The 21,171-nt window shown below is 40.8% G+C and overlaps 2 protein-coding genes across 5 annotated transcripts in view; both read left to right on the top strand.

Annotated features, from left to right (window-relative positions):
- The first annotated feature begins 16 nt into the window (after nt 1-16).
- fbxo4 (F-box protein 4) lies at nt 17-4,689 on the top strand. Its single transcript, XM_054772062.1, has 7 exons — nt 17-281; nt 485-732; nt 803-1,023; nt 2,048-2,123; nt 2,191-2,360; nt 2,441-2,634; nt 2,725-4,689. The coding sequence occupies exons 1-7, from the start codon at nt 138-140 to the stop codon at nt 2,818-2,820; spliced, it is 1,149 nt and encodes a 382-aa protein (XP_054628037.1). The 5' UTR covers nt 17-137; the 3' UTR covers nt 2,821-4,689.
- ghra (growth hormone receptor a) overlaps nt 2,732-21,171 on the top strand; it is a 48,371-nt gene continuing 29,931 nt past the window's right edge. For 2 of the 4 annotated variants that reach the window (XM_054772056.1, XM_054772057.1), the window contains exons 1-4: nt 2,732-2,809; nt 9,290-9,378; nt 11,470-11,557; nt 11,805-11,830. In XM_054772056.1, the coding sequence (XP_054628031.1) occupies nt 2,807-2,809; nt 9,290-9,378; nt 11,470-11,557; nt 11,805-11,830 (206 nt within the window). In that variant the 5' untranslated portion in view covers nt 2,732-2,806. The other 2 variants (XM_054772061.1, XM_054772058.1) reach the window with 2 other exon arrangements.

A 21,171-nucleotide genomic window follows, 5' to 3' on the forward strand; every position in this document is an offset into this window, starting at 1 on the left:
GATTGTCAGGGCGCAATATGGTGGCACTACATGACCCATGATGCATCGCTGCTGTCAGCAACGCGGAAATTAGACAAAAAGCGGCACGTCACATTTGTCATACGGCATTATTTCACTACCGCCTTTAATAACAAGTCATGGCAGGAAAGACTAAATTTCTTAGCGAGTCAGTCGTTATTCGAAGCCTCAGACGCTTTCGTGACTTTTATTTTCCTTCCGGTGTGAAAGAAGATCTTTTGGACAGCCGAGAGGAAGGACCGGACTTCCTCGACTGTTTACCGGTGAGTTTTCAGCAAGTGGTCTACAATGTTCATATATGACTGTTTCAAAATTGGCGTTTTTTAAATTATATTTTCTAATTTAAGTTTAATTCGTTTGGTATAGAATTGACTAAATGTATTATACATATCAATATTGTCGACCCTCGTTACCCTGTATGGTTTCCAACATGAACGATCTAGGAATAAATTATTTCATCACAAAGGTGGACGTGCAGTTCCACATCATGACCTTCTTGTCACCTGTGGACATCTGTCGCCTGGGAGCAACCAACCACTACTGGAGGGCCTTGGTTCGAGATCCACTGCTGTGGAGGTTTTTACTCTTCAGGGACATGCACTACTGGTCCTCCATCGATCATTTAACCATGCCCCGACTTGAGGTGCTGGACGCCCCGCTCGTATCCGATGATGCAGAGGAGTCATTGGAATCAAATATTGACTTCATGGCAGAGTTGGTGCTCTTTTTACTTCAAAGTAGACTGAACTTTGGAGACAATCCAGTGACATATGTGTTCCCACAGATATCTGAAAGGCTGCCCCTCATGCAGACAGAAATGGCTTCCTTCACGACCACCTTACGAAGTATTGACGTCCTTCCTGCAGTCTCTGGTGCCTTCAGCAGAACCCCGCTACGCCATGTTTGGTCCTGGCATGGAGCAGCTGGATATCTCTCTGGTCACAAGGCTCATGCACGCCCCTGATGTTCTACCTGTGTCGGGCATCCCAAACCGACAGATCAATGGTGGGGGGACCGTCCTCTTGACATGACGAACTTTGAATAGTTGGTTCTTTTTGTTATTTGGTGGTATCCGCAAGTTGTGGCAATGGTAATTGAACTCTGAACTTGGGGTCCGGCTATTCATCTGTCGATGAGCAAGATTACAGTATCTCGCAAAAGTTGAGTACACCCCTCACATTTCAGTAAGATTTTTATTACAGAATATCATCTCAAAGGACAATACTACACAAATAAAACTTGTATAGCCCTTAGTGTAGTCGGTGTACAACTTGTATAGCAATGTAGATTTACTGTCCACAAAAAATTACTCAAAACGCAGCCATTATTGTCTAAAAATTTGGCAAAACAAGTGAGTACTCTGATATTGCAAGCGTGGTGGCGGTAGCATCACGGTCTGGGTCTGCATGAGTGCTGCTTGCACTGGGGGAGATGCGGTTCAGTGAGGGGAAGCATGAATTCCAACATGTATTGTGCCATTGTGAAGTAGAGCATGATCCCCTGACTTCATGGCAGCTTTCCAACACAACAAGCCCAAACACGCCTCAAAACAAGTGCCATGCTGAGGAAGCAAGTTGTCTTAACATCCACCAGCTTCACCTGTGATGTCATCATGGGGGATTGGAAGAGTGACAACCTATGCAGCTCTGGTGAATTCCATGTTCAAGGGGCTTAAGGCAGTGCTAGATAACAATGGTGCCCACACAAAATATTGAGACTTTGGTGGACACATTCATTGTGAGCTGCACTCGTGTCTCCAGCTATTTAAACGACAGCTGTGTGTAGACTCATACTCTATACTGCTATCCAAGCTGTATACTGACAGTTTTATTTATATATATATATATATATACATATATACTATTGTCCCTTGAGAAGATTTAATACGTGAGAAGTGTACACAAGTTTGTGAGATAGATTACAACTGACTACACGTTGCAGGATGCTGGGGCCACCTGTAGGTGGCTGTCTTTGCCTGTGTAAGTGTCATACCATCCTCCTTGCCCATTAAACCTCTTCTCCATTCTAGGGATCGGCTCAGGGATCAGTTATCTGTTCAACAACCAGCACAAGTTCAACATCCTGACGCTTTACTCGTCAAACAAGTAAGCATACCCTGAAGTCTGTTAGATGCAACAGTTTGATGCTTCTATTAGTTTTGTGTCTGTGCAGAGCTGAGAGGGAACGAGCCAGAGTGCAGAAGCAGTATATGAGCAGCAAACTCTTCACCTTAGGAAGTGATGAGTCGGGTCAGCCAGTCTACAGACCGGCCCCTCAGGTGCAGCAGGTGTGCCAGGTAGTAGATGGGGTCATTTATGTGACCAATGCTGAGCCAGGAAGAGGTGAGACGAGAGTGTTAATTGTAGTCCCTCTTTTCACGCCTTTTCCATCTCTCACACACACACACGTGTATTAAAAATAGGTGAAGGAGAATCTGAAGTAGCTCAGATCCGGGCCGTGCTGAGCTCCACATCCAAACCCCTGCTGGTGCTCTCGTGCATCTCCAGAGAGGAAAGTGAAATAGTCGGCGTGCAAACTGTTGTTGACAGGAACAGGACCTCATGTGTTGATATGGCAAAAAGACTTGGACTTCCCCAGCTGCCTAATCCCTGGATGGTAATCATTAGTACATCTTTCATACATTAAATAATGTAAGGCTCTTATGAATATCACTGCATCCACATGCCATTTTGTGTTTTCAATCAGGTGCAGGATACAGTTGCTGAATCTTTGTCGGGTATTCTGGACGGCATTTCTTGGCTGCTGAGATGCTCTGGAGTCAAAGTTTATGGTAAGTATTGAACTGAAGACTTTAAGCATGAGGGAACAAAGTTTAATAAGGGGTTTATAGCAGTGACTGTAGCCAAATAGGGACCTCAGGACCTGGGTTATGCATTATGGTGACATTATTGTCCACTTGATAAGGCATTGCTATCAATGGCCAGACTGGTCAAAGGCAATGATAGAAGATTAGAAGTATAGATGTTAAGTTAAATTAAAAGCTGCAAGTTCAATTAAAAGCTGCACAGTTTAGTATTTTCAGTGCAGTGCATACATATGCTGCATGATGTAGTGTAACATGTTTTGGTAATGGGGCAATAACTAATTTATTTTATTAATTACGTTAAAATTTTTAGCGTAATTAGCACATGCCTGTCAAGCAACCCCTCTCTGTTATGATGACAGACGGGGGTCACAGCTGGTCATAATCTTAAGACCAGTTGAAAAATTGCTAGAATTTGCATTTTGTACATTTGGATCTTAAGGAGTTTTTAAGGAGAGCTACAGTATGCAAAAGCAAGAAGGGGAGTGAGACAAAAAGCACAAGACAAAAAAAGTAATTTATTTCATGACTCTTTTTAATCATTTAATGATGTTTACATTAATTTAATGGCAGTTTGTTTGGAGATGTCATCCCTGCAATTGCAGAAAACTTGGTGATGCTGTCTAGTTTACAAAGTGAATCATTTGAGTCCATCCAGGCGAGAGAGGTTCTAACAACACGTATGACTTTACTGTTTTTGTAATTATTCTGTACATGCACCATGTCACACATGTTTGTACCGTGCTGTGATTATGTGCTTATGCTACGTAAGCGAGCCCTCTCTCCATCCACAGTTCACATTCATTTTACCACTATGCCTGTCCTGTTAATGTGCCTCATTGATGCTCTTTTGTTCTCGTTACCTGGGTAACCGCAAATACTCTAAAGTACCATCCTGTTCATAAAAATGTTCCCCAGCCCAGGTTTGGAATATATAACGGTGATTGATGTAATTTAGGTGCATTAAGGCTGGCTGGCTTGAGTTTTGTTTTTAGATGAATTTTAAAGGGATGGAGACGGCGACCCTTGCGTGGTGTGTGCGTGTGTGTAAACAATGAAATGGGACTACCTGTTACTAAAGTGTGCATGTGGAGAAATAACGCTTCTTGTTGCTTTATTCCACTGTGAGGCTGGTGGGGTACAGTGGAACGCCCCAAAAGTCCCTTTCTTTTTTTATAATATGCCTCAAAAGTCAAATCAAACTATCATTGCCATGCATGAAAGTTAGCAAATCTCATGAGACCATTCTAAAGCATTACTTGTCAAAATGCTTTTTGTTTTGTTTGAAGGGCACCAGTGATGGCAAAGAGCAAACGTGTGATTACCGCATAAATCAGAAATTGAATTTGTCTTATCGTCATCTTTATACTTGTATTTAGGTAAAAATTGTTCAAATGTTGTTTAAAACTTGGACATTTTTGTTTTTTGGGACGCAAACCACAAAGGGGCACGAGTGACGGCAAAGAGGAAAAGTATGATGATAACCATAGAACCAGAAATGGAATTTACTGTGACATATGAAAGGGTCTGGAAGCTCAATACAGATAATAAATAGCACAAATTAACTTTACCAAACTGATGCTATAGCGTAAATAGCAGGTGACTAAAGAGGGTCAATCATTTTTTTTTATTTTAGTTGCATTATACAGTTGTTTACCTGGCTTTATGCATGGATGACCAGTGGCGACGCTGTATTTTTACTTGAATTTGGTTGTATTTAGTTGCACTATACATTAGTTAACTTAATTTTGCCTGACCCTGTACTTGTATGACAGTTAAATGTTGGTTAAAAATGTGCCTGTAAATTTGTATGATGGTGACGGTTTAAACCTGGAACAGATGAATTCACTTTGCATTTTAACAGCAATGTAGCATGGAGGATGAACGAATGGATGAATGAACAGCAGACCTGCAGCTGCTGCTTGTCTTCTCCAAAACAACAGAGGCCCCAGGGGTATGACGATGATTATGTAATGAAGATGGACTCATGCTTCACCCAGTTTCGGCCACTTCACCCAGACACATACCAGGATGCAGTGTCTTGGAAATAATTGTGTTTCAAATGTAAACCCTGCAGCAGACACCATGACCCTTTATCTAGTCTTCGCCCTAAGGGAGAAAAAATGTGTGTAATGTTGCACAGCCTGTTGACTTACACATACTGCAGTGTGTGTGTCCTGTTGTCCTACCTCAATGCAATGTGTTCTTACAAAAATTTCATTTTTAAATCAAAAAGTTTAGCACTAGACGGGAAATAAAGCAATCAAAATGTGAAGTGTGTTTAAGATAGTAGATATTAGGGACTACATATGTTTTATGCAAAGGACCTCCATTTTCAGGCGCTCAAAAGTATTTGGACAAAGTAACACTCAGAGATCCCTTGTCCAAACACTTCTGGATTTAAAACTAAGTGTTGGCGTTAATATACTGCATTATGTTTTGCTGAAAATCCCGTTTTAACATTGATTGAATCCCAATCATATAACATGCAAAAGAATTATAGTTATAGTGAGGCCAGGCTTTATTTGGATCTTAAAAAAAAAAAAAAAGATCTCCAGTCTTCAATTTTTTCTGAAGTTATGACACATTTTGTCATCGATATGTTTAATTGGTGCTAACCATATTTTTGAAAAGTGATTTAAAAAATACATGCTCATTTGCAGTATCAAAAACGGCTGGAGGATTCCGATTGGGATACATTGTGGTTGTCTAGAACTATGCATTTCTAGTTCAAAAGAATCGGAGCTCATTTCATAACAGAAATGTCACTTTTCAGTGAATTATTTGTTCAGAATTTTACAAAATTATGCTGATGCTTAACAAGTTACATTTGGGAATGTTTGTTTACATCTGCACAATGTCGCATGTCTGAAAAGGAGTAGGAACAAGCAGAGTTTATTTAATCCTACCCCTTCTCCATGTATAGTTTGTCCACTTCCTGTATTTAACATGTTAAATAATAACATAAATAATAGAGATTAAAAGATATATGAATTAATAAATACAGGACAAAAAAAACAAACATTGTTTAATGTATACATTAGTATAGGACATAGACTAAGCAAGAACTTATGAAATACATCTAAAGTCAGTGATGAGCAGTTTGCTGCCACAACTCACTCATCTAGTTAACGTCTCACTTCAGACTGGAACATTTCCAAAGGCCCTAAAAACTGCTGTCATTAAGCCTCTTCTGAAGAAGAGCGGTCTTGATGTCACAGTACTGAACGACTATCGGCCCATAGCAAACCTGCCATTCTTGGGAAAAGTCTTAGAAACGGTTGCATACCAACAACTTACTGACTTTCACCCCTGCCCGTCGCCTCTCCTGCCGGCCACACCAGAGTGGAATAAAGTCCAGCCCCTCTCAAGGGGACTGGTTCCAGAACCCTTCCTGTGCGTCGAGGTGGGTCCGACTGCATCTAGCCGGAACTTCACCTCACGCACCAGCTCAGGCTGCTTCCCCATTAGAGAGGTGACATTCCACGTGCCGAGAGCTGGCTTATGCAGCCGAGGTTCGAACCACCAAGGTTCCCGCCTTTGGCTGCCACCCAGCTCACTCTGCACCCAACCCCATTGGCCCCTCCCACAAGTGGTGAGCTCATGAGGTGATTTTACCCTTCTTTTCTGAAAAGCACTTTGAATTATCTCGTGTATGAATTGTGCTCTATAAATAAACTTGCCCTGCCTTGCTTATATTGGTCAAATACCAATTTGTATAACTTCAGGGGCAACTTTAGATGTTGCACTGCGTTTGAAGATACTTGCTTTGCACCTACTGTTTAAAGTTGCCCATACATTGTGCAATAAGTTTAAGAGATGAAGCAAAACATGAACATAAGTTCATCTGTGTACTCAACTGTATTTAAAAAGAACTCTCTCACTCTTTTCCCAAACATCCTTCTTTCTCAATCCTCCTCCTCACTTCTTCATTGTACACTCCTCTCACTCTTCCGTCTTTTCATCAGATTTAAGTCCCTCATTTGTATTCCGCCATGGCCAGCGACATTAAGCGGGGCCACTGGAGGCGGGGGGGAAAAAACATCATTTGCATGATGCATTCACTGATTATGCTTTAAGCCTCCCACTTAATTGTGTTGTTTTGCACATAGCGGGGCTCTCATGCTGATACTCCCGGTGGTTCTTGCTCACGCCGCGCCATCTCGCCAATTCACTTTAATTTCCTCCACACTTTCATCCATGTCCTTCCCATCCACCCCCTGCTGTAAGACTCATGGTGGGCTACTGAGTTGTAACAGGGGGTCATGGTTCAGGAGGTGTCCAAACGTTTTCCACCAAGGACTAACAGTCAAAGGATACGGGGCACACTTTGATAATGTCATATACTTCATATAATTTTGTAAAAGGGATGAAAGGAAAACCCTGTCATATTAATATTTAACACAGACTTTTCTTTTTACATTGTGCCTTTTTGCTTTATTTTTACCGTTTCTGCTGGGGTATTTTATTTTTACAATGTGCTTCGAGCCAATGGCCACTGGGCTTCAATTTGAACACCCTTGCTCCAGCCAGATAGAGGGTAAGGACTATTTTATACGTAGGAATAGACTTGGTTCTAGTCCCTATCGGGGTAAGCGTTGTCTTACAGTTGGTACCATTCTAAAAATGGCAATGATTTAAGGATATGGGTGTCACGAGACGAGACAAGACGATGTGCAAGATTGGGCCTACGAGACGAGATTTTAACATTACTTTTAAGAAAAATACAATGCAAAATTATATCTGACAATATATTGCAATCTAATTTCTACTACGTTACACGCTTCTGGACTCTGTGTGTATGCTACCGGACCTGCCTCCACCCGCTGAGACAAAGACTTGTATGATTTAAGGGCTCACTCCATTCATGCCGTTGCGCTACAGAGCAAGTGTGCCGAGGTGGTGAAACCGATGCACACAGTCAATGCTCTTCCTGCCTGTCTGGATGCGAGAGGCAAGGAAAACATACACGCATGCGCATGGCAATGTATTGAGGCAGGCAAAATCGAGTTCATTTTCATTTATCGTATTTGTGTCACAGATGCCCCTATCCCATTTTTAAGATCCTTAATTCTCATAAATGTGCAAAAGAGGTTAACCACTGGTTACTGGTGGTGCTCAATGTGTCGTCTTAACTTTAATGACAAAGGTGATTCGTGTTGCATCTTGTTTGTTAACATTCTTAATTTGAAAGTGTAAAAATAAGTAAACCACTGTAAACTCTGGAGTCTTGCTGCTTTGAATGTGAGACTCTCTTTTGGAATAATTGTCATTAAAATAAGGGTGCAAAAATCCATTGGCAAGCAAAAAACAGATTTTACGCTTTGACGCTCGCTGACCTGAGGTCCAGTGAGGTACACTATACAACATCAGTGTGGAAATCTGACGCTTTTGTACAACCTTAGGGGCGATCAACTTCAGAGGTTCTGTGTACTCAAAAGAAAAACACCACCATCTGGTGGGGCACTGCCCCTAAATCAAAGTAGCCACGGTGTTAGATGTTTACTTGTGACGTTTAAAAGTAGGGTAAGTTGGACCAATGACTGCCCCATAAACGATGTTTGTGCGTTTTTTTCCCTGCAGCCATCTCCTCGCTTGGGTCCAATATTGCCAACAGGGCCTTTGACATCGCTGTGAACTGTTGTGTGATGTGAAAGCACCCTAAATGCATTACGGGTGACTTGAAGGAGGATGACACAAAGGCCACTCTCCCATTACGCTGGGAACACAAACAGAGGAGCAAAAAAAACATCTGATGTGGGGAGCTAAAGGTGTTATTTCGGAGAAAAATACAATTTGCTGAAATATGCAGCCTGAAGTGACCCACTCAAATGACAGGATGTCTAAAAAAAAAGACAATATTGCATCACTGTCATAAACATTCTTGTATATTAATGGTGCTGCCCCCCTTCGGCTCCAAACTACACTGTCGTCAACCAAAAAATATAAGAACATTTGCTACCAAAGGTAATGGTAATGGTTTCATTTGATTTTGAACATGCAGGCAGGGTACATTGGAATGCATCAAATGAGTAGGAAAGAGCAAATCTTATTTAATCCTACCCACTTTCTGTTTCACGCCAATTGCTAATACATTTGTTTGTGTTCTTGTATTCAACGTGTGCCATCCATTCATCCATCCTAGGGTCGGGGGTATGCTGGAGCCTATCCCAACTGACTTCGGGCGAAGGGCCTGTCGCCTGAAGTCAGCTAGGATAGGCTCCAGGAGAAGCGGCATAGAAAATGGATGGATGGAATATTATTATTTGTAATTATCTTATTCTATTTATATTCTAATGAGATCCTGTTTTTTTTTTTTACCTTTATCCCATTTTTATCCAGTTTATTTTAAAATCTCTCTGCCATATTTATTTTTTTCAACCATAGTGTTTACTGTTTGTATGTGTTTTATTATTTTTATGTGTTTATAAGTATTTTTACGAGCAGGGGGACCCCCATGTCAGTATCCTGGTGCAGACGGCTCCTGTGATGGTGTTTCCTTACCTGGCTCACTGCTCAGCCACATCAATCTGTGGGTAAGCGTGTGTATGTATGTGGTTGTTTTTAACTCTGTAAAGCACTTTGGGTTGCAGTCCATTTTTATATGATTTTTGAAGGCAGACAGCACATTTAAAATAATTAATGTTTTTATCCTAATATGTATTTTTAGAATTGAAATTGATACAGAGTTGGCATTCATTGAGAAATGAATGTATTTCGATCAATACAGTACATGTAACAATGAATGAATGGCATCAGACCACACAGCAGAGCACTCCTGTCACATAGAGGATCTTTGACAAGTGGAAACATATTGTTTCTGTTTTCATTTATGACTTGAGTTTTTTAATGAAACAAAGCACAATCCAATAGGCACTAGGGTGGTGTTTTGATGGGATGCTATGCTGTGTCCACACAGTGAGGAACTGTGCTGCCTCACGTGTCATGGGCGGGGCCTCCCATGCTAATGCTTGGCTTTTGGGGCGACGGGGAGGGGTCATGGGGGAGTGGTTGTACTTCCATTGACAGCTGAAATTCCGGGCGAGCCTCTCATGGCGTCACTGGTGCTGTGGACCTTCCACGTGAGCGTCAAAAGAAGCCAAACTCGTTACAGTGAATGACAGTCTTTTGAAAAGGGGAACACTGCGCACTACAAATGAATGGTTTCCGTTTGTTTGGATGTGCACGCTTTTCCAGAGGGAAATTATTACATTTTAAACTTACCACGACGGTGCATATTCACATTAACATATCTATCTATATAACCAGCCACTAACTATAGATCTCTCTACACACTATCTGTCTGTCCACTATCTGGGGTTAGTCGTTCTTTCCTCTGCCTTTTCCTGCCAACTCTGCTAGTTCTTTCCCTTAAGAGGTGAGTGGTCGACAGCCCCCCAAAGCCTCAGCATCTCACCTCAACTCGGCACACTTGGCCTCTAAGGCAGGCTCACTCTCGTCCTCCTGTGGAATCGTCAGTTTCCCTGCTGGTCAAACCAGCATAGACCAGCGTATGTTGTGTTTTTGTGCTGGTATGTTAGTGCTGGTGACCAGCACACCAGCATCGGCTGCTGGTATGCTATGCTGGTGGACCGTGCTGGTGTCGGAGCAGGTGTGAATGAGCCTGTAGAATCTTCCACGGGTCAGACCAACTGATGTTCCACTTGACAACTCCTTCCAAAGTTGCCCTGCGACACAGCCTTGATACACAAGGAAAATGTGAAATTTTATGATAAAGTTTGGTTTCAGCTAAAGCCACCAACTGGACACCTAACATCTATTATTGTGATTATTATCATTATTGTCGATTACTGTAATACTACTACTGTATCATACTATCTATGAGTCATTACTTCTTACTTGACTTTTTTATTGTATTACAAAGGAAGATGTGAAAGCAACCCAGCTCCTAGGTAGCATCATCATCTATTATTCCGTTACCATAATAAAAACTAGAAATTGTACTTTGAATTTTGCTCTAAACAAATGTATGTGTCCAGATAACTAGTTAGCTAAAGAGCTTGCTTGCTAGCATCATATATTAATTCAGATCATATCATTATGTACCATTACCATAATACTACTATTGTATCATACTATCTACTAGTCATTATTTTTTTAGTTCAATTTTTTTGTTCCTTATTTCAAAGGATGCAAACTTTTAAACATTTTGTGTCTCGCTAGCAAGCTAGCTCCTAGCTAGCATGATGAGCTATTATTCTTCATTTATTATTGTCTACCATTACTATAATAAAAACAAGTAATTAGTTTTAGTGTGTCACATTACAATGTGTGATATTTTGCACGCGTCCAAATAACTAGTTAGCTCGCTAGCGAACTAGCATGCTACCATTATCTGTTAACAACGTTTAGTAACATTATTTTAACAGCTACCTGGTATTATTATTTATCATATTTCATTAGATGTGCCCTTAATGAATAACTAGATTGTGAACTTCTGATTATCTAGATTATTTTGAATTGCATTTTGTGATATTTGTGAACATTTCAGTGTGGCGTCTTTTGTGACGTCACGAGCGAATTCATTATGTGCTGTTTGTTATAATGCATGTATTTTTTTTTATTTATATAAGTGTGTGTGTTTGTGTTTGTGTTTGTGTGTGCAGCTCTTTAAGAGGCGGATGTGTTTTGGAAGTTGGCTCCTATGGGGAGGAGGTTGGCCGCTCTTGGCGGATGAGGACGCTTCACCGCCATGTGAGTGAGACTGTCACCGTGCACGTATGCGTGTGCGTGCGTACGTGGACTTGGGCTCTCCTAGTACGAGGAGCACACAGGAAGGATACGCAAGATTCCTCTGTAAAGGAAACAAAAAAGGCGAGTGGAAGGAAAATAGGAACTCCTCCTGGACCCAAGAAGTCCGCCGAATGTGTGTGCGTGCGCGTGTGTACGTGCAGATGATCAAGTTGTGTTGCCGTGAAAAAGTCCATCTGTTTCCTTGCAGGTTTCCAGCCTGGGACGTCGTGCAAGGTAAACACGTGTTTATGTTGCTTATGTACGTGTTTCTGTTTCATTTAGCTAGAATGGTCACAGCGACTTTCCTCCAAGTAGTTGTCTCGCTGTGCAGGAAAACTTTGCATTGCGAGCCCGAGGCTGCCTACAAACTCCGTGCAAGCGCACGATTGTTGCTACATTTGAATGACAGCTAGCAACAAAAATGCACGAGAAACTTTGTAAAATTCTCTTCTTTTCGGTGCTCTTTTGCGGACATTGGTTCTAACCAGCAAAAGTGTTATTAGTGGAACATATGATTGAAACAGTGGCAACTGCAGTGATATTGCCCAATATTGCACTTGTTTATGTTTATTTTTTCGAGTTGTCGTGTTATTTATAGAGTGGCGGCAGTTCAAAATTGAAATAGTTAATGGTGTTCATGGCTTTATCAGTTCCAGTGTATCGCTAGGGATGATGTTAAGGTGCAAAACAAACTATGATAACTTAACTAACTGTACAAACTGTAAAAGGCAGCATTTTATCAATCTGTTCTATACTTTACATACAGTAATTCCTTGTTTATCACGGTTAATTGGTTCCACATCCGACCGTGATAAGTGAATTCCCACAAAGTAGGATTCCGTATTTATGAATTGAATATTTTTGTACCTTCCAAATACGCTTTTTAACATTATCAGAGCCCTCTAGACAGGGGAGCTGAGTGGCTGGCGGACAGGAAGTGACATAGTGGGTTCAGACTTGAGTTTCATCTTGGCATGGGTTACGGCCGCAACAGTAGCCCGTGTTTTTATTAGGGATTCTTTAATAGGGATCGTTGAAAAGCCTGTTGTTCTGGTGATCAGTCTGGTGACAGTGACACCTAGTGACCAGTGTAGAATGCTACAAATAATTCACTGTCTTTGAATGCGTCTTCTGAATGCCTTATATATTTGTTTATTTTTCTATTTTTATGCTTTAGTAAGTAACATTTGCTTCAACATGCATATTTGTTGGACTAATAATAGGCATTAGGTATTTTTTTACACTGTCGTCAAGACTGGTCTATGCTGCTGCACGGAGGCCCCACTCTACGCTACGCCGACTCACTCCTCCCCCTCCAAACCCTCCTGCTGGCCAGAATTTGGATCAACATCTGCAATAAAAGTGACTCTTGCAATTATTATCCTCGAACCGTTTCTCTTCAATTGCCATTGCCAAGCTAACAAGCTAAATGTATCGAAGCACAATCCAGGTTTAAGCGAGCGGAGACTGTGGTACGCTTCTCCGCAGGCTGCCAGGTCGTCACGGCCAGCTGTCAGAGAAGACGTTTCTGGAAGCCGCGTCAACACAGTCCATGCTGCTTGCGTGTTGGAATTCCGGTACCGACTTATGATCATATATTGACTCGTGTTCACCTTGCTGCAAGGCCAGAGTGCGACAAGTTGACTGTACATTTTGTGCTTTATTATCAAAAATTTTAGAAATCATTATCATCAATTTAAGGTGAATGAGATGTGATGCGGGAAAAAAAGTATTTCTCTCAGATGTAACAAGCGAGGGAAAAAGGCTCTGTGGACACACAGTACTCTTATAACATCATTGAAAAGTCTGTTTAGCTTAATAGGACACCTTTAAACGTTGTTGTCATCATCACGTGGCACATGAGAGCGGCGGCTTTCGCTCTCGAAAGCTGTGCCAAACACAATTAGGCCAACAAAATAAGACGATTTAGGCGGGAAGAAGATCATTCACATTGTGTTTGTCTTGTTAGCATCTCATTTGTCTCCATTGCCACTGTTTTATTTGCAAAATTAAGCCTGCAGTTGAGACAAAATAGACTACACTGCTACGCTACGCTACATACTTGTGCTTTTACCGATATTGGGGACTGAAAAAAGCCAATATCCGATATAATGGCCGATAACTAATATATCGGCCAGTATATGAAATAAGAGCATTGATATACACAGGATATACACTGCTCAAAAAAATAAAGGGAACACTCAATTCACACTCAGTCAAAACTGCTGCGGCGTTATCCAAACTGTCCACTATTGAAGCAACACAGATTGACAATCAATTTCACATGCTGTTGAGCAAATGGAATAGACAACGGTTGGCGTCTTTTTCCACTTTAATTTTGAGTGGGACTCCAAATCCAGACCTGCATGGGTTAATAAATTTGATTACAGTTGATCATTTTTGTGTAAATTTGTTGTCAGCACATTAAACCATGTAAAGACCAAAATATTTAATAAGAATATTTCATTAATTTAGATCTAGGATGTGATATTTCAATGTTCCCTTTATTTTTTTGAGCAGTATATATTGTATATGCACATACATTCTCATAATACCCAAAATACGATTCAACACAAAGAAGCAGAAGACTATATTAATGATGGACATGGGAGTTAACAGTTGCATATGTCTTTGTTTCACTTTAAAACGCTGTATAATAATCTTATATTAGATAATGGTGCAACTCTCTTGGCTCCATGGGGAGTTATTTAGCAGTCGCACTCAGTAAAAAATGCACTGACAGCGAGTCGGCAACGTATGGCGCGTAATTTGTTTGTGTTTTTTCAATTTCAGGGAATGATAGAGTACAGGACTAGTTTGTTACGTGCGATATTGTACATAAACCGAGACAGTGTATCACAACCGAGGCAACATTTTGGTGAAAATTTTAGACGGAAGTTGAATCATACGAAAACCGGGGGTGTACGAAAACCAAGTTTTGATTTGTTTTAACATTTGTGCACTAATGCTGCCTTCCAAACTGCTGGGGAAGTAGTTAGCATCACACTTGGAGATTCTCAGGTCCAATCAAAAGAAAGCAAATGAAAAACATGGCGGAAGACCTCACTATGGGTGTTGTTTTGAATTAGAGGCAAGTTATCAAAATAACTTAACACAAAGATGATAGAGTGATGGATGTATTTTCACACCGTGCAGAACAAATAATGGTAAATTCTTTAGATCGAGTCTAACCAATAAAAGGAGATTCATTTATGTAATGATTGAAATTTGAACTACACAAGGGGCGCTGCCATTAATATGAACGCGCAAATAGGCACTCCCACTTTGAGTGCTGTTGCAGTACAATTTTCCTAGCTGGAGGTCCAAAATTCCCCAGTTGTCCTGAACGCAGCATTAGTTCTAATGCACTTGAGCGCACACACTAAATAACTCCACTTTGTACAGCGTGAATATGTTGCAAATTAAAATTCCACTCAGGCCAGACAGCTCAATTTGCAATAGCTGGTTTTTGAAATTACAGACCGTGTGAGTCGGTGGCTTAAAAATAAAAAGACAGGTAGCCGTAACAGAGGAATTATTGTGATCATTTTTACTTGAACTTGACAGTTGCGGCTTCAGAATTTGACACCAACTGTTGCAAGTCTGTGCCTGCAAAGCTAAATTTCAGAGGAGTGCACGCTCGCTGCGCTATTGCACTCATTGTCTTGCCCTTGCTCTGATACACACACTTGGTTTTAGAAACTGACACACACTCCAGGGTGCAGTGCAGATGTGTGTGCTGATCTCCTTCCAGCTGAGGCTCCGCTCATACCAGCGTGCTGACTCTGACTTTTCCACTCTTGAAACAGGAGTTGGAAGGAGACATTGGAGCCTCCTTCTATCCAAATGCGACGGCCCGAGCGCGGGTTAAAAATGCTCTTGCTGCGTGGAAGTCTGTGTCCAACACGCATACTGTACTGTGTGCATGCTAAATACAGGTCTAATGCATGTACAGTATGAAGGGAGTGGTAAATACATTGAAAAGGCAGAGCTGCTGGCTGCTTGTCCTCCGGGCTCCGCCTCCTTGGAGCAGGCCTGCCTATGTGGAGCCTTATGTTGGCGTCTGTGGGGCCTGCGTGCAGTTTAGCTGGCTCACACATGGAATCCCATAGAGTTATAGTTAGAGACACACATCTTAATAAAATAATGAACCGAACGGATTGGACTACACCCTTTATTAACCCTGAATTTTACATTTTGGACATCAGTACTTTTCCGACTTTGTGGGAGCAGTCCAAGGATGGACCTCTTCTGCGTACAATGGAAGATCCATGTTTTGAAAGGTTTATTAACGTTTTGAAATGCATGACAAAGTGGAAAGGAAACCGTAGCTCTATGACCACAGTCATTTATTAACAAGTATATTGCACAACACTGCAAGAACAGAACCGATGTTGTAATTGTGGTAAGGAGCAAACGGCTTCGCCCGCATTAATACTGCTGATGAGTTTATTGTGAACAACTGTGTAGCAAGTCTAACAGGCATATTCTAAGTGTCACACCAACGGCTGAATAGCAAAACCAATGTTTTAAAGCGCATGCAGAGGTAAATACTGTAAAGCTGCTGGATGCTGACCACTCGTGATAAATCAATTCCTCAGTCCTCGATTCGGATTAAAGTGTAACTCAACACATTTATAAGTGATAGTGTTTGTGTGGCTGCCCCCACAAATTGAAGCTGACAGTGTGTCACCACCGTCGGCTCACTAGAATATGGCAGTTTTGTTCTGCGCGTGTAAATTACTCCTTAGTTGTGGAATTATGTTGATGAATAGCTCGAACCCACTCAAAAGCAAACTGTTATTTCATCTTATTACTTGCATAGTTTGAGTGCAAAATTGATAGGTTGTCGCTTCAGGATGATGCATATTTGCCTTGAAGTAAAAACAGGAAATGACTTGACTTGAACAAGAACATCAATCTGAACTGGCTTGCAACATTTTTGCGCTTGTTTCACTTTAACTTTGCATTTTATTATTTGATTATTTATTGTCCTATGATGCAAAATTGAATTTGTAATGGTGTTCTAAGTCAGGGGTGTCCAAACATTTTCCAGCGAGGGCCACATACTGAAAAATGAAAGGATGCAAGGGCCACTTTGATACTTTGTAAACCAACACATGTGTATATGCTAAGAAGCTACAGTATATGTAGCTCAAGAACAAACTGCCTTTCACCTTTGTAATACAGGTGATATGCTACTAAAAATCAAATTTCCTCCACAATGATACAAGTTTATTCTTGTGAAATTGCGACTTTTGTTCTTCATGTGATTATGTTGTGTTGTGTGCTTAATATTTTGACTTTATCCCCGTAAAATGACAGCTGTTTTTTTTCCCCATTTCTGCTGGGGTTTTTTAAATGTTAAATGTAAATGTTAATTTCAGCTTTCCTCGTGCAAATTTTCTTCTCGTAATTATAACTTTATATCTTTTAAAACAATAATGTATTTTTTCTTTATTTCAACGTTGTTACTAAAATGGTATTTTTCCTCATTTTACAAGTTTATTCTCATAAAATTGCAACTTTTTTTCTCATCAGAAAATTTTTCTCTTAATATTTTGACATAACTCTGGTCAAATTTCTGCGGTTGATTATTTTTGTATTTTTTCCAAATATTTCACCTTTCTTCTCCTGATATTTTGACTTTATTCCCCTGTGCACAACAGCTCTTTGTGGAGAACACACACTGTCCAAGACAGACGTTGACAAACAGCTTATTAGCATTAAAGCTGCAGACGCACAAAACGGTGTGTTCCCAGTAGGACGTACTAAAAGCACTTCTAACTAAATTCTAGATGAGACTCTAGCTCTACCTGCCACTGACTGGCCACCAGTCCAGGTGTACCCCGCCTCTTGCCCACAGCTGGGAAAGGCTCCAGCGTACCCCCGCGACCCTAGTGAGGATAAACAGCATAGAGGATGGATGGATAGACTCTATATCTAGACTGCTAGATTTTGGACAGCACACTTCCAATTGACAAGCTAAAACTCAACTCTGAACCCCTAACATCACTTCCTGTCCGCTCACAACACAGCTCCCCTAGGGAACACATTTATAGTCACACACACGAGCACAAGTCTTATTAATGTCTTAAATAGCTTATTTACTTTTAATATGTCTACTATATTTGGTAATATGAGTGTAACGGTGACTATGGCGGTGTTGTTTCATGTCTAGAGGTCTTTAGTAATGTTAAAAACCACATTTTTAGAAGTAAACAGGTTCTGTGTTCTATGAAAATATTCCATTTATAAATAAGGAATCCTACTTCGCAGAAATTCACTGATCACGGTTGGGTGTGGAAGCAATTAACCGCGATAAACAAGGGATTACTGGCATATGTGACCTTTTTTAAAGTATTTACAGTATTTAATTGAATCCACTAGCAGTCTTGCCATCTTAACTGCAACATTGTTAGACTTCTTCACACGTTAGCGACACCTTCACTGGCACAGTGTGAAGCTGGTGGCTTATCACCTCGTGCATGCACTGTAGAACACAAGTGGGCTAACACTATTGCTAACAACGCTTGTATGGTTGTAGGTGACCACAATGTATCCCACCGGGCGTCCTCCAATTGTTTATTCCATGCAGTGGAAAAGGAGCCTTTCCTGCTAAACCCTTCAATGCAAATATTTTCTCTTCACACTGCTTTTCTGTGCAGAAAGCTCAAAATAAACTCTAGCTTACTTACGTCGCCCTGTGTGAGTGTGTCCACACACAGAGATGATGTGACTTCTTCCCCCCTAACCTTTCTATCGCTACACTGTTACTCCATCTTACCATCCCATTGGTATCCTCCTCCTCCTCATGCCTGCTTATATTTGACAAACACAAATGATTATGAATATTTGTGTGTGTAGCAGAGGTAGTGTAAAGTTGACCATACAGCCCTCTTATATGTGACCATTGCTTGAGCCTCCCTCTTCTACAATTGGTTCACGCCGACTTTTTCAAGAGTCTGGGTTTGTCGCTGGCTGGTTCTTGCACGCAAGAAACACATCCTTGTCGTTTATGCGCTATTGCAACAAAACTTACACGTGAAATGAGCGGGTTAGTCTTTCCCGTTCGTTGAATTAGTTGCAGGATTTCTTTGCATATTGCAGGTCACAGGTTGGGCATAAAGTGAAACCAAATGACATGAAACCTTGTTGAGCTGTGGCACAGAATGAGCTGTGACGAGGATGTGGATAATTTTGTAAATACAAGAATGTCTGTCTCCACTGAGTGCCGTGCTGGTTGTTTTTTCTTCTTCACCATGTCTGACTTGCTTTAATTGCATGATTGCACGGGTTTTCTTTGGTTTATCAGCTTGTTTGAGTGGCAGAAGAACCGGCCACTAATTTGTGAATAATTGTGATGAGCTCAAGACAGCTTCTTGGCTTGAATTCTTTCATTGTATGGCTTTGACTTGAGGCCTCTGGAAGCTTTGCCCACTCACTCATACACCAGACACATGCAATGTCTTTTTTTTCTTTTGCATATTTTTCATGCAATACTGTGTAGTAACCATATTAGGGGTGTAACGGTACAGAAGATCCCCGGTATTTGTGGGGGTTACGTTGCGAGAACCCTGGAATGGCAAATGTGGGTAATTGAGACGCCCTTAAAAATGTCTATTTTTGATACCGTAATGAAGCCTGGATTACAGCTGCCACTGTGCACTACTCCATTCTGCTCCTCCCCCTTCCAAACCATTCTGCAGGGTTTATGTTGATGTTCTCTTCTGATTTTGGATCAATGTTTGCAATAAAAGTGCCTGTTGTAGTTATTTATTCAATTCAGCTCTAGAACCCTCCCTGTTTCTCTTCAATTGCCATTGTTTGCTCGCGAAAAAGGAAGCTAGCAAGCTAATAAATGCATAGAAGCACAATCCAGGTTCAAGGTCCATAATAATGTCTCACACACTTATTAAACACATGTTAAGTTATGAAGTGTATAGATACTCACCACAAATGAATGATAGTGGAAGTTTTGAGGCCGAATTATAACAAGTTGCAGAACCCACGTGATCACAACAACAGCGCCTCTAACTACAAAAATATCCCATTTATTAATACTGAATCTTACTTCACGGAAATTCACTTATTGCGGTCGGTTCCGGAACCAATTAACCGCGACAATCGAGGGACGACTGTATCACGAATATGCGGGGATCCACTGTACTTGTTTTCATAATTGGATTTTTACAGAACATTCGGTCCTCACGCGGAACACACTGAGTGAGGAACAGAAAGTGTAATATCGTAATTTGTCTACTCCGTAAAGAAATACATTTCAGGCCAGGACTCATGGCTAGCGATAGTGCCAAAGAGAAGCCTGAGCTTGAAAACTCTCGTCCAACGTCAGTGGCCTGTTTGGGAACACTTTGGCTTCCCGGTGAAATACACCAATGGACAAAGTGGATACAAAGAAAGCAGTGTGCCGTTATTGTTTAGTAGAGATTGGAAACGGGGTTCCAAGCTGTACTAATTAATGCTGCACTTTAGGCAATAAGGACCTTTAATTTCCGAAAAATAAAATAATAATGTATAGTAAAAAGAAGCCTTGTTAACTATCGTACATTATTTTTTTATTTGAAAATTTTAGAGAAATACATGCCAGTGGTTTGCAGTTTTTTTATGTTTAAATTTAAAAATCATTAAAGGTGTTTACACAAAAGCCAAGCAGTTTTGTTTTCCATTTTGTTCCCTTGTACCCGAGGACACACCGAACCGTGATTATGGCATACCGTTACACCCATATCTCTTACTGTCACTTGGTAGAAGAAACTAAATATAAAATAATTACATAAAGTGGACTTTCCCGCATATTTGTGCTCCCAGGTAGTGTTTCTTGCATTTAAGATACTCTGACAAATTAATTGTCAGTGGCACTTGAAGAAATAGAGCCTTCTCATTTTTGGCTTTTTGGCCTCCCAGGAAAAGTTGCGGGGACACACAGCTGTAAATAGCCGTGGCTGCGGACGGAGTTTGGCCTATATTTGGACTTGACTGATTGAACTTCCAAGCAGGCGCTTATTTACTTGGACCATGCAGGGACTGTTGATGACCAGTGAAGCTTAATCTCTTATAATCGGAGGTGAATTTGAATTTGTCTTTGTAAAATAAAGCCTGCAATTATTATAGTCAGATCTTGTAAAATGTACACAAACATTTCATCAAGATACTGGATTACTACTTTTGATGCAGCATGACCACTAAGAGTTTCATTGTCTTCATAGTCATTTTGTGCAGACAACACAGGGTACAGTTTTATTCTGATCATGATCATATTTTGTGTCTTTGGAACAGTGCTTGAGATCTCAATATGGGACAAAACTGGTATCTTGTTGTTTAATTATGACATTCAGAGTTTGGAAGTTTCTTTATTTTGGCATACAATTTGTTTTGTTAGATAACTTTTATGATATGTACGTGTTTGACCTCAATAGTCGTATTGACTTGTAATTTCTTACAACGCTCCACATACTCGACAAAACACCCACTGTACCTTGAGTGTGTTTAGCCAAATTACTGCAAAATTTGCTACACACTTGCAGAGGACTGACAAGCACTTGTGTGTAAAATTT

The sequence above is a fragment of the Dunckerocampus dactyliophorus genome, chromosome 4, assembly GCF_027744805.1.
Source record: "Dunckerocampus dactyliophorus isolate RoL2022-P2 chromosome 4, RoL_Ddac_1.1, whole genome shotgun sequence".
Classification (NCBI taxonomy): Eukaryota; Metazoa; Chordata; class Actinopteri; order Syngnathiformes; family Syngnathidae; genus Dunckerocampus; species Dunckerocampus dactyliophorus.